Raw genomic sequence first — 15,336 nt, forward strand, 5'->3', positions numbered from 1 at the left:
TGAAATGTTTTCTTATTCAATCATAAGTTGTAATCATAGTTACATGATTAATGAAATAAAGTGAATTTTACTTACTTATAAGTAAGAATTACAGTAAATCATTTTTACATGGTCATTATTGAGTTTTCCTTGTATTTGTATATTTGTTTCTTCAATGTTTCAAATTGTTTTTATTTATTTAATGCATTCTTGCTCCTAATAGAGGTTTCTTAACATCTTACGAACGAACAAAAATCGCCCTAGCTTGACGTAACTTGTCGTAACGAGAAAAGAAGGAGCATTCATTTATTTAATATTGGACTATCGGCTGTGCACTTCCCTTAGAAATGTCTTTTACATAAAAATATACATGCAGGTTTTTTTTTAAACCATTTTGAGATGAAGACATATTATATTGAATTGATATATCTATACTACTAAAATAACGAGGTCCAATTTGTTAGCCGGCATGACGTAAAAACGTCGAATCAAAGAATTCAACTTTATATATAACTAATATAGGACAATGGTGGTGATTAAAAATACCTATCCAGGCCCTTTTGTTTTCCACATAATCAATATTACCACATCAATATGTAAAGGGGCACTAGCTACGAGATATATAAAAAATCTAAAATATGATTTTTTGTTCAATCATTAATGAAAGTGAAATAAAGAAATAATAATTCGCTTTTAGCAGCCAGTATGGTTCAATTTTGCCAAAATAAGCTAAGAAACATTGATGATGAATTATTCACTTGCAAGTGAATAATTCGACCTCATTGAATCCGTATTCATGTGAACTTCAATTTAACCCCTTAGCTAGAGATGGATAACGCATAAATTGTGCGTGTTAAGTTAGTTAAACGGGAAAAGAACTTCAACATTGAAAGTGAAACAAAGGTTAATCATTTGATTGACTGATTCGATCCACAAAAAATCATTCTTATACAGGTAAAACGATGATTAACATATATTTTTAATCTATAATATGAAATTAAACAGACCTAGAAAAATCAAATTGCACGAGCTCGCAATCTATTTATAGCTATATTTATGTTTATATCGCTTATATGACCATCGGAGGTTTTCGGAGGTCAACTCGATAGTTAATTAGATGGCGTCTAGACTAAAATACACACGAAACGAAGCTACATATTATCGAGCCCATGCCCTGTAAATTGTTCATTTTAGACATTTTATAATTTAGATAAATGTTTTACATTGTTATAAATCAAATATGAGAATTTGAAGCAAATCGGTGAACATGAATTTGACAGCTAGTGCCCCTTTAATTTACCAATTATTAACAAGTTCCAGGTCGAATCCGAAACCGATACCAATAGTACCTGTTACCTAATCTGTACATTCCGCCTCTGTCAGGCGCACCATCAAACAGTGTATTTCGGATTTGCTATATACAAGGGTCATAATCACACAGGAACTTCGTCATTATACAGGGATTGACACTACTAACTTCAATCATTGACAAAAAAATATATCTACAAGTAGTTTCCGGTTGTAGTAAGAAAACCAGGACGGATTCAAACAGAAAGATTTTAAAATCAGAGAAAACTGTGCACTTTATAATCAGCATGACGAATACTAAAAATCCAGGCTTAAAATAAGGCGTAGGTACTTTCAACTCAGTCACGGACCCACAATGTCGCGGGTGTTTTCTAGTATGATTCAATCAACACAGTAGTAAATCTAATGTATCAATAAATGTTTGCGAAGAATATGAAATATTTAGACCAAGGACAGTAATCATACATGAGATTTTGATAGATATGACAACCTCATGTCGATTTGTTTAGTACATACATGCATGTGAAAAAGGGTAAATGTAGAACTTTAGGATGGGAGGGGCTATGAATCTTTTTGAATCGTATCTAGGCTCAGATCAAAGGTAAAATCCCTGCGCAAAAATGAGGTAAAACAAATCTAAGAGTGAACGCCTCTAGGAAAAAATGTGGGGATGAATGGAGAAATTAAAATGTCTTAAACGACATCTTATCTCTTTACCCGTTTTTATTAATATATTTTTTTTTATCAAATTTGCTTTACACTTCTACATGTATTAACCTGAATCAGTAAATATGAAAATCAAAGTACTGAAGTACTGAACATCGGATGAACGCTAGTTCTTGTGGATGGTCACAAGCACTTGTCTCAGAAAAAAAAATCACATCCCTATACCTGAAAGTGAGGTTAATGTACAGATATAAAAAAAAATTCGGAGACAAGTTCGTGCGTGGATGATAAATAAAAGACAGGGAATGCAACCTCACAGTAATAACTATTATATTGTAGTGATACAAATCAGTCAATGATACTCTGGTTTGTTGTTATATATTAATATTTGTATATTACAGTTACATGTATATATAATTTTCATCCATTTGTATATCATTCTATTCTACTATATTAATAAAAGTGCAGTGCAAGTGCATGGTGGACACTCTTCTGTAATAAATCGATTTTCCCAATAGATTGGATTTGAGTAGGCATTCATACTTTCCCGCAAAACGTTCAATCTCCCATGCAGAGTTATCGGTCCTTGAGAGTTAGAGCAAGGACCGATAACTCTGCATATAGGAGATTGCAAACGTTCTTGAGATATTCTTCCGCATGCGTTAACACAATTTTTTCTGTACGTGTGCATTGATATTAATGATTTTTTCTTATATATATATATATAACAAAACATTTTCATATTATTTATTTATGTTCTAAAAAAAATATTTTATGAGTATTCATTGAAGAAATGAAGCGATAAAGAATGTTATTTTGCACTCGATGATGTCCCCGTATTTATATATATCGGTTACCAGTCAAACACGAAAGTTACGTAATGGAAATCTCTCTGGCAACAATACATCGGAATGCCCTCACGGTCATCGCGATGTAAAAATTGTTATGGTTAACGAGTTTTTGTATTAGACCTTTCTTACTGCCTTTGTTTATGAAGTGACAAAATTTCATTTCTCTGTGACTTTCAAAATTCAATTTTTGTTATCCTTCAACAAAATTGGATTGGATAAGATTACTCTATATATAGAGTTGTGGTTTTTAAAGTCAACCGCGCTGGGGATGTGAAGTCTAGCGCTGTAGATTTAATGTCAAGCGCTGGAGATGTAAAGTACTTTATCTTAAGAGACAGCATTTACCCAAACACTCCTCCTCTAAGTAAAAGTAGGCCTACTCGGACAAAAAATGGTGCATTTGATGTCATTGTTTACTTAAACTAACAACAAATTTGCAGAAATGAAACTTTTGGTGAAAGAGAAGTATATTAAGATCATGTTGAGCCAAAATTTACTTGTCTATGAGTTTGCATTAGACGTTGAGGATTGATGCGCTCCATAGTATACTAATTTAAGATTTCCAGAAAACCAGGGGTTATTTTTAGTGGTACCTCAGTTCGGGAGGTCTCTTATTTCTTATAAGGTTTTAAAGGTATGTTGAAAATTGGCATGTAGAAAGATGATACCTGTACGATTCAGGATATACCTGGTTTCTAAGAAGTTAAACTTAAGGTTAAATATTTAGAAAGCTGTGAAAATTGCAAAATTTGGTTGAACAGATAGGGATTTTTAATTGGTGGTCTGACACTTCCATACAAGGCCGCTGAGATTTTTCGGGCAGATGCAAGGGAAAAAAGGCGCATCAAAAAATTTAACAGACTGCACAAGAGCAGACGCGTGTAAGTAGAACATGTAATAAAAGTATTGAAAACATTTAGAGCCATTGGTTCGTTGTACCGTCACCAAAGATGGCAATTTTCTTGTTTTGTAGAACTTTGGGCTGGGTTATCAAAAAAACGTGTGGATATAATAAATGAAACATACTAAAGTTTTGTCATCTCAATCACTTTTCAATCCTTTATCAAATGCTAATCTCGTCGTGATATCCATGGAGTACTTGCCACTGAGCGTTAAACATCCAACAATCAATAAATCAAATGCACACCAGATGCGAGGATTTTTTTTTAACAACGACATCACAAAAACAATCTTCTTTTTTTTCATGGATAAGGGAGATAATCGAACGCATATACGACATGTGAACAAAGTTAACGTAACTCAACGTAAGATTACGCAACATTCAACAATACAATATAAATTGGAACACTAATGTTTAACCACAACTATAAAATGCAAGTTTGCCAAAAGAATATCAAGTTGCTTACTGTTGTCTTTAAACACACTGCAGTATCGGTAGAAATTTGTTACTGAACAAAATTACTGTTCGTAGAGTTTCGTCCGTTCATAAGATGTTGAGAAACCTCTATTATACAATCTTACAATAACAGAAAATCGTATGAATGCGATAAAGAACACAATAATTGAAGAAAATAAGTTGAGATTAGAAGAAATTTTGTTTCTGGAATAATAATTTAAACACTAAGAAAAAAGAAAAAATGTCCATGTCCAAAACGCCTTTGATTTCACTAACGAACGAAAATGACAAAATAAAACACTCTAGATTGATTCTAGCGAAGGCAAGATAACAGATAGTACACCAAGATTCAGACAATATGTAAAGGTAAAGGAATTCAGGTAGTTACTTGTGCCGTTTTAGGTTCGGATAATGAGCTGTGTGCTCCTGCGAAGGAGTGTTAGAGAATTTATTTGAAAAATACTTATATGGTCTAAATACTCGTATGGTCCGGCCCGTTAATAACCAAACGAGTATAATACTCACGCGTATGGTCCGGCCCGTTAATAACCAAACGAGTATAATACTCACGCGTATGGTCGGACCATATAGGTATACGCATATGGTCATGATCATACCCGTATGGTCCAAATACTCATATGGTCCGGACCATATATATAAATTTAAACATGAAAATAGATATATAGGCAAATTTCAGTTGAAAGGCCAATATTTTGAAAATTTTGATTTACGGAAAGTGGTAAAGTAGAGAAGAGCCAAAAAAAAATTCATACAATGTGAAACTATATAAAGTCAAATAGACAGAATGATCTTTCACCTTTAAAATGAATTGTTTAGAATAAAAAAAAAAATTTAAAACATGGGGTTTTAAATTTCTGTCTAGTAAGGTAGCTATTTAAGATGCTTGGGTAGCAATTTGAATGTAGAGTACATAATAAAAAAATCTCCATCTTATACATTTATTTCAATCGGGTAGCTTGTTTGGATCTGACAAATCTTTCACAATGCTCACACAAGCGCTAATTTTGCAAGTATGTTAAAATTCGGCTACATTAACAAGGTTGATTTTTTATTGTCTTCGGTATAACTTCAATTTACTCAATTGTCTTTGTAATATTCTATCATTTTGCCATGATATGTGCTAAACACCCCAACATTTTACTTTGCAATAAGCAAAGAGTGATAAAATTTAATACATGCAGCCTCATCCATCTATAACAGCCACTTCCTTGAAACTTAAATAAGAAAAAAGATAAAACAAAGGTTTGCGTTATTTCGCAAAAGTTTGCGTTATAACGCAAACATGGGAAAAAATATTAAAAAAAAATTGTGTGGCGCTAATATGCTTCCGTAGATCAGTTTATGGTTTATTACTTTTCTTACTCAATAAATCCGCAAAACTTTAAAAAAAATGATATTTACATGTATAGTTGATAAGATAAGGGTTGGTAGAATTACAAGCATGATTGTTTAGTTTTCAAAGAAGTGTGCTAGATGATACTTTTCCATAAAATAGAAAATTTTGTTCAAAATGAATGTTTGAACTATCAACGTCCAGGTATAGACAAAAATCATATATCTATACCGTTAGATCTGTTTCCTTAAACATAAGATATCGTTTTATGATTTTTGGTAATGGTAGGTCATTCACTTTGTCTACCAGATTTCTCCCAAAGTTGTAAGATAAACAACGCCGTGCCAGGCCCATTAGTTGTTGTGGAGTAGCAGTAAGACACATTAGATATTCTCGTTGATTCTGAATTAAATTAGTACTCTTTTTAATTGCTTCTCTGTCGATATTCCTTGTGGCGGTGATAAGTAAATGTAATATTTCTTTTTGGCAACAATCCGACAAATGCAGAAGTATACCGAAAGGATCATGTTTACCACATGGCAAAAAAGTTGTGAAATTTACGTTTGCTCCATACTTCAATAGCAAACATACAATTGCTGTGTCTAAACTACTCTTGTTGTTTTTTAAGTATTGCCCAATGACAGAGATGGATGAAGGTGAATGATATAAATTTGGATCTGATCCATTCTGCAGAAGAATTGTTATAATCTCCATACGATTCAACAATTTTGAAGTTTTCACAGCCAGCATCAAAGGAGAAAAGTTATCATCTGACATATCGTTAACTTGCGCGCCATATGACAATACTAGCCGACAAATATACGGACTGTCAACAAGGACTGCTTCATGAAGTGGGCTGTATTTACAACCCGTTTCTTTCGACACGTTAGCACCACTTTGCAATAATATTTTCACTACACAAGTAGCATTGTATTCGATCGCAGTATTAAGAGGAGTGTTCCATTTGTAACAGGACCTACACTGTAAATTGACATCAGAGCCAAATCTCAGAAGAAGACAAATTGTATTTACCATGTTTTCTTTACATGCTTTCACAAGAGGCGTCATCCTATAACGACTAAACAAATTCGGATTCGCTCCGTGCTTTAGTAACAACTCTAAACATGTTATATGGTTGATAGGTACCAAATTGATTTCATATCCCATGTAGTACTTTTTATTTGAAAGCGCTCCTCTTTCAAGTAAAAGCCTAACACATTGTACATGATTGTTTTCGATGGCCATATTAAGGGGATCATACGTTAAATAACCCATTTCTCGAATATAATTTGGGACATCTTTCCTATCTGCACCACAGTAATTAACGATCGCATCGTTATCTAACAATACTTGCATTGCTTTGAAATACCCACGACAAGCAGACAACAGTAAAGGTGTTAATCCGGTTTCATCGGTAATGTTAACCTCCGCTCCTTCGGACAATAATAAACTAACACATTCAACATAATTGTTGTCAACGGCATAATGTAAAGGACGAATACCGTTCTCGGCAGCCTTGTTAACACAAGCACCTGCTTCAACTAAACGTTTTATTTCTGTAATCGGTGATTTCAGAGATATGGCATTTAAAAGTAACAATTGAGGCTGTGTTAATTCATCATGTTGTCTCTCTCTCTCCTCTTCAAATTCCTCCTAAATAACAAGGTAAATTTATAAAATTATATCATTTTCCATGTATTGTTCATATAGCTGATACAATCCACAAAAACTCCTATATCAGCCTGAGGTTTGCAAAATATTACGTATATAAACATATTATAGTGTTAGATACGTTTGAATTAGGCATTAGTTTTCAACTCAGCTTCTTCTAAAAATCATGAAACAACTTTTTTTTATTTAAGAACAGTCACTTTTGGAAGGACATGGCGCAATAGAGGCGTCTGCAGAAACAACATAAGTGAAATTTGTAATCATCAAAGACATGTCTAACAATTTATACATTTTACTTACCTCAAGTCCATCCCAGAATATCATCTTTAAACAATAAGGAGATGTGGTAAGATAGTCAATGAGATAACTATCCACCAGAGAACCACTGTGCTTTCATATAAACGAACAGGTACACGTGCGCCACACATGTATTATGTATATATACACACGGATATAATATTGTAACCGTATATGATATGTTAATCAGCAATCATACCACTAATTATATAACTCAGATTAATATATCTATTACATAGAATGTTCAATCGATTGGAAAAAAAAGAATATCTGCTATAACATCTACGTACACTACTTGTATCTATGAATTTAAGAATACCTGTATTCGCCGAGTACCTTTGTTATTAAATTCCAGAGAATAGGTGTCATTGGGGGATTATTTTATACAGAATTAGGTAACAAGACGCTTATTACTGTTTTCGCAACAAATAAGAATAAGCCGGAAAATATGACTACATATATATCTTTTTTTTCGCAAAATACTGGTTTTAGGTAACTATGTTACACGCTATAAATGTGTGGCACCACAATTTTTATTCATATGCCATTAAGACAAAACCATGCAATGAGGTGGTGCTTTTTTTTTTTCACGTGAAGTCTCGTATGTAGCTTTTCACATTTTCAAAATTATACAGAATAAACATGACAGTTTTCGGGCTATCAACAAGCAAATGTGATCTTCATGTTAGAGCGACCCATCATGGGCTACCTACAAGCCAATGTGATCTTCATGTTAGAGCGGTCTATTATATATGGGCTATCTACAAGCCAATGTGATCTTTATGTTAGAGTGGCCCTTTATGCATGGGCTATCTACAAGCCAATGTGATCTTCATGTTAGAGCGGCCCATTATGAACTATCTACAAGCCAATGTGATCTTCATGTTAGAGCGGCCTATTATATATGGGCTATCTACAAGCCAATGTGATCTTTATGTTAGAGTGGCCCTTTATGGGCTATCTACAGGCCAATGTGATCTTCATGTTAGAGCGGCCCATTATCATCAGTGAACTATCTACAAGCCAATGTGATCTTCATGTTAGAGCGGCCTATTATGGGCTATCTACAAGCCAACGTGATCTTCATATTAGAGGGGACATTGTGATTGAAGTTTTTGAAGAAAAAAACCCTGAAAAATACACTTAAACAAATAATTTTACAATAAAGATGCTTTTCGTTTGGTTGTTTTTAAATGTTTTGTGTGAATTCTACTACATTTGATTACAAAAATAATTCTGCTAGTACATGTACGGGTGCAAAATTAGCACCCCTCGGAAGACCGACTGTTTAATCTTGTTGCTTATCATATAGAACATTTAGAACATTACTTTGTGCAACATTGTTCCACAAAAAAGATATCTTAACTAAAGAATAAATCAACTACTGTAGGAAAGCTTTTTGTGTTTACAGCCCACTGAATAAGGAAACAATTATCTTTCTTTGTTTGACGTGAGTACTTAATTGTAACACTCGCAACTCAGAGAATAAATTTCTTAACAACGACTGACATGAAAGCTGCTGCTGAACACCACATGGTTCCGACTATGCATTGGTTTCCTAAATTACACAAGAAACATACATTTTATACACATGTGCATTTTAACGGTACTACAATCTGTCGATCGTTTGGCATTTTGGCATTGCACAAGGTCATGTTTTTCTCTGATTGTTAATGACGTCTTTACACTAAATCCATTGGATGTTGGATGTGTACTGATTGATATTTTAGTCTTAGATACATGATTTGTTTAATTAGTTGTTATTGAATTGAACTAGCTGTCAGTAACTGCGAGTACCCTCAGATCTGCACTTTGTGTCCTTTTTGTTGTTAGGGATGGGGGATGGATAAATACTCTGCCACGTCTGGTCTGTGTTTATGTTTGATGTTTTTCTGCTTTGTATCAGTCTGATCAGTTAATGTGGTATTTCTATGAAAATAAACTGTGCTCCCATTATTGCAGATTTAATCCCTTCCTGCATGTTATTATGAATCCCAATCTATGGCAAAAGCTTCAAAAAGACTGAACAAAACACCATTTGGTAAATATTTTTAACAACACTAGCAGATATTTAGATGATTTTATTTAACCAAATATATAAAAATTCAGATCTTTTGAAATATATTGATAACATTTATTCGCCTGATCTTATTCTTACTAAATCAAAATTGATGGTGACCGATGTCCTTATTTAAACCTCGATACTAGATGTCGAGTCACACGGTAATAAATATACCAACATTTCTTAGTTGCTTCGATATGTGCGTGTTTACAGTGAAGTTTTGGATTCCAGTGAACGTTATACTTTCATTACTGAAAATCTTTCCCAGCAAAAAATTATAGATATTATAAATTGGTCAAAACTTTTACTCCAATTTAATCACAAATGTAGAAACAATTATGAAATGTTGGTTTCACTTGCAGGAATTGAATACAAAGATACGGTAATATTTGTTAAAAGTAACAATTTTGAAATTATGAACTTTCCAAGCAATTTCGAAAGTGGTAACAGTGAAGAAAAAACAACACATTGCATGGTACACTTGTTTGCTAGGTAATTAATATCGCACACTTAAAAGAGAAAATACAGTTTCATTTGACATCTATCTATGGCCTGACATTCTCATATTGAATCATTCTCAAAATTCACAGGATTACAACACATTGGGAAAAAAGTCAACCTAGCTTCCTTTAATTTGCATTTTTTATTTTTGTACTCGAAAAGCAAAACTTGAAGTCCCATTATTTTTTTCATGCTTTATATTCTGGTTTAAGATTTGAATGTGATGAAATAAAATTTGAACAGCATCTGCTTACCCTTCCAGAGGAACTGAAATCATCCCCAGTTCTTTTTGTTGGGTTCCTGTTGTTCAGTTTGCAGTTTGTTTTGGATAGTGTTTTATGGTTTGTCTTTTCGTCGTCTTTCGTTTTTTGTCATGGCGTTGTCAATATCTTTTCGTCGTCTTTCGTGGTTTGTAATGGCGTTGTCAGTGTCTTTTCGTCGTCTTTCGTGTTTTGTCATGGCGTTATCAGTGTCTTTTCGTCGTCTTTCGTGTTTTGTCATGGCGTTGTCAATGTCTCTTAAATACAATTTAATCGTAGATTTATGAGTTTGCATGTCATCTTGGTATCCTACGCCTCACTTTTATATGACATTATCTTTAGCTTTCCGATTTCTTTTTTTTTTTAAATTAAAAAAAGAGTATCTCATTATGAATGCAAACACTTGACAGCATAGCAAGCTTTTAAAGAATTATATATCCTGCATCACTTAGTAATTTTAGTAGACTATATAAAATAAAGTTTGGTTGCTTAATCAATAAATAGCGGTTTAACGCCTGAGCTATGTCGCGGCGACAGTATAGTTTAGACATCGCTGCATGGCTGTCAAAATCCTCTTGCCTATAAAACACACATTGTATAAAACGAAAACAAGCGAAACACATTGTAAATTCTACTGATGTAGAATTTTTCAAATCTTTCAATTATTTTCCTAATTCACTTCATATAGTAAATATTTCTTGATGAAACTTGGGAGCGGCAGCTGATCCACACGGTCAAGTACTTTTTCGTGTAAGATATCTCGAATTAACAATCGTATTGTATGCTTGAGAGGTCTTGGTGTATTGGCATGTTTAATAAGGTATCGTCGCTCTACTGGACTCAGAACATCATTCTTTTGTATATGATCTTTATGTATAACCTGAGCAGCATATACCAGTATATCCATCATTTCTTTGTCTGTGCAGTTACCTAAATAGTTAAGTATTCCGAATGGGTCCTGTCTGCGATACCTTAATACATCCGGGCGAATATTTACTTTTGCTCCATACTTAAGCAGCAATAATAAAATATCTTTTTCTGCGTTGTAAGGGGAATTTTTTAAGTATTCAACAATGGGGGACATGCAAGGATGCATGTAGCTAATGTACTGAGCACTTGCGTTTACATTTGCACCATGTTCAAGAAGTATCTTGATAATTTCTTTACGCTCTTTCAATTCTTGCGTTCCTGCAGCAAGCATAAGTGGAGTACAACCATCATCTGTTGTTTCATCGACTCCTGCATTGTGAAAAAGCAGAAAATAGACGATATCCGAACGGCCTTTAAGAACAGCCGTGTGAAGCGGGCTATATCTATAGTTTTCTGATCTGGTTAATTGTGCTCCCTCTTTGATAAGAAGTTCAGTTATAGCAATATTGCCACTTTCTATTGAAAAATGTATCGGAAATTTCTGGTCAAATCTTGACGGGCATTGTGCATTTATATCCGCGCCATGTTTAATCAATATTCTTACTGCTTCAATATTATGTTCTCGACAAGCTTTCATTATTGGAGAAATGCCACATCTATTAAACGAATTTGGGTCGGCGCCATTTTCTAATAAAATTTCCAAGCACTCCAAGTTCTCAAGATTCATAACATTTAACTGGTATCCAATAAAATACTGGTGATTTGGGCGTGCCCCGCTTTTTAACAAAAGTCTAACACATTCTACATTGTTGTTTTCAATGGCTAAGTTTAAGGGTTCCATCGTCAGATAACCGATTGCTCTGACATTCTCTGCGAGTTCACTTTCATCAGCATCGCAATAATTTACCAACGCACCCTTTTCGATAAGCGCCTTCATTGAGCCATATACACCTTTCCTGGCACACAAATGGAGTGGTGTATATCCAATTTCATCAGAAATATTCACATCGGCACCCTCATCTATGAGAAAATGGACGCATTCGATATAATCCACGTATGCGGCATAATGAAGGGGGCGTAGTCCTTTTTTAACGGGTCCATTGATATCAGCGCCACATTTTAGAATTGATTTTATATCTTCAATAGGCGATTTCATACTGATAGCATCTGCTAATAGTCTTTGTTTTTGTTCTAAGGACCATGACGTTTGCTTATCTTCTTCTTGATCATCTTTGGTACTATAAGTATTTACTTCTCCCTCGTCCTAAATACAAATGCATATTTTATATAATGAAAATCATTACTTCTGAAAGTGCTGAGCAAGTTAATGTGTAACAAGTTCCTTTAAAATGTTTACTATGAAAAAAGCATGGATGTATGAATTAGTGTTTACATTCAGTGGCAAAATCACATAAATATCAGGACAAATTAAGAATACGTTAATTTGATTTTGAAAGTGAACACTGTTTTGTATTAAGCTGGATTTGTCCAGCGCTACTTCACAAAATATTTCACTAAGGATATTTTTTTTATGTAATTCTGATATATAAAGAAGGTTTTGCGGTTTTATATGACAATTATTCACAATATGTCGCCTGTATATTCGATTATTATATAAGTTGTATGTCCATTTAACGCTTCCCATTTCACTTAAAACACATGACAGCTGTAATAGCATGCATGTCCTTAGGTATGTGAGGTTTCACTCTCATTTGCGCCTGACATACAAAGTAATTTTAACATTGTCGCCATTCTTGTATATCCTAGTATCATTTCCAAGGAGAAATACCCCGTGAAAAATTAGCAGCTATTTTTTTAATAAGAAATGCAGAAAAAATCGACAGCTGATTATACTTTCTTAAGGTAACAACATACGCATATAGTAACTGAACAATCGGAATAAAAATGGAACTCCAATTACAATGTAAAAATAAAGACCGTAACAACTTTTTTCTACTACTTTGTAATTTCAGAAACAAAAGAAAAATGTGTTTTGTATAATGTAAGGAACAAAAGTGAATCACAAAAAAGCAATTCGAACTTGGCATATTTCCAAGAAGATTTGTGATATCGTAAACAAGTTATTTAGTGGGAAAGTGCATAATACACATAGGTTTAGTGAATAAAACTAACTATTACATTTATCAATACGTTCAAAAAATTAAATTCCAAATTCAGTTAATTCTTAGAAGCCGTTTTTTCTTAAATTTAAAATGCCTGATCATTTCTTTCTAAGGAAGAACAACTACTAATACATTAAACAATTTGATATCAATAGTTTTGGTAATTACTGAAAGACTCACGAACATAGAGATTTAAACAACAGCAATTTCAGTAAACTTATCATTCAGTACTATTTTCGATTTTATGGTTCATTTGAACCCTTTGTAATGGTTTTATTTTAGTTTTTTGGTGAAGCATTTTTGTTACTTTTGTGTTAATCAGTCAAGAGCTTCAAAAATCTAACATAACTTCTTGGTTCTCATTTGTTAAGAAACTATTAGAAGTTTTTGAAATTAAACAAGAAGTAAAACATTTTGGACAATATAAATTTTTGAATATATCTAACAATTTAATTCACACTAAATATATAAACAATTGGTTAGCCAAAAAAATGCTTCTGGTGAAAAAATGGTTCAATTATTTGAAATTTAAACAAAATTTTGGCTATGAAAATTATCTCTCTTTGGCTAAGAACTTTGAGTTTAGAAGAGCTATTTGTAAATTACGTATATCTGCTCATAAGCTTTTGAACTTGGTCGTTTTTCAAATATTCCACGAAATGAAAGAATTTGCAAAAAATGCTCCTCTGGCTGTATTGAAGATGAAATCCATTTTTAACTTCATGTGAAAAATTTAACTCTGACAGAGATGCTCTCTTTAACTTTGTTTGTCATAAAATGCAAAACTTTACTTTACAGGACAATCAGCAAAAATTCATATATTTACTGAGCTGTGAAGACAATCAGGTATTTTTACTCCCCCCCCCCCCCCCCCACCTCCCTCAAAAGCTGTCCACCCCCTCATCTATGCTAATCAATGTTCTTTTTCCTTATACATGTATTCTCTATATGCCCCTTGTGGGCCCTTAATTGGTAATAAAATATATCTCTATTGGTCAAATTTCATCAGCTGAATGTGCTGAACCATACTTTCATGATATAAAAGTTTGTTTGTCCATATGCTACTATTTATTACTATGGTCCCTGATAATTAAACTAATCAATTTTGAAAAGAACCGACGACGTCGAATATTTTTCAGTGTTTTCTTTTTAATCTTATAAATAGAAACGAGAAAAGAAGGACATTTTGTCTCTGCTCCAATGTGTATCACCTCCTCAATTAATATTGCATATTGTTATACAATCAATCATTGAAAAAATAGTTACACAAAGGTTTGAATAATTTACCTTGTTAGTTGTACTTTCATCAACTGATGCCATCTTCTTCACATAGCTCAGTATCACAAAACACACACGCGTATATGTAATTATAGGAACGTAAAGAGGTTACTATTGGGGTATCGCTTTTAACCGGTAATAAATGCATTATTTATAGCTGTTGATTATAGTTCTAAAGTATTTTATTGGAATTTGTATGTCAACCTATAACACGTTTTTCTTTTTACATCTGGATTCTCGTTGCCTGTTGAATGATGCCTTCTTGAATACATTGGTAATCAAATATTAATTTTAGCTCTTTTTTCATGTTGGTATCTCTGATGTCGATAGCCACTTACTGAAATTATATATGACTTTTCTATGGCATAATGCCATAGAAAACAATGTAAGATAAAATTCGTCTATCTGTATAGAAACAATTGTTAGATAAAAGTCGTCTTTTTGCCGAATTCGAATTAAAAAGAATATTGTTTATATAGACCTTAATTAATACCCGGCGCTGGGCATTCCAAACATATGTTTATATAAGCAGAAGATATAATATGACGCCATTTTACATCAGGCAGTTCCCACCGATGGATATTTCTATTGATTTTTATATTTTATATTCATTTCTTTACATTTTTATTTATACCTTAATTTGATGTTATACATTTTGTAGATGTAACATATATATATTTTTCAGAATTCGTGTGTTCGATTCTTAGACATACATGAGAATTTCATTTCTTCTTCATTGATCAAAGTTGGTCAGCAAAG

General features: G+C 33.1%; 1 protein-coding gene across 2 annotated transcripts in view; it reads right to left on the reverse strand.

Annotated features, from left to right (window-relative positions):
* LOC127728591 (ankyrin-1-like) overlaps nucleotides 1-14,661 on the reverse strand; it is a 53,471-nt gene extending 38,810 nt beyond the window's left edge. Inside the window, exons 1-2 of one of the 2 annotated variants that reach the window (XM_052236112.1) lie at nucleotides 14,587-14,661; nucleotides 9,550-12,440 (exon numbers count right to left, since the gene is read on the reverse strand). In XM_052236112.1, the coding sequence (XP_052092072.1) occupies nucleotides 10,977-12,440; nucleotides 14,587-14,619 (1,497 nt within the window). In that variant the 5' untranslated portion in view covers nucleotides 14,620-14,661 and the 3' untranslated portion in view covers nucleotides 9,550-10,976. Of the gene's footprint in view, nucleotides 1-9,549; nucleotides 12,441-14,586 lie in introns of those variants that run through there. The other variant, XM_052236114.1, reaches the window with a different exon arrangement.
* Nucleotides 14,662-15,336: the final 675 nt, after the last annotated feature.

The sequence above is a fragment of the Mytilus californianus genome, unplaced genomic scaffold (assembly GCF_021869535.1).
Source record: "Mytilus californianus isolate M0D057914Y unplaced genomic scaffold, xbMytCali1.0.p SCAF_2, whole genome shotgun sequence".
Lineage (NCBI taxonomy): Eukaryota > Metazoa > Mollusca > Bivalvia > Mytilida > Mytilidae > Mytilus > Mytilus californianus.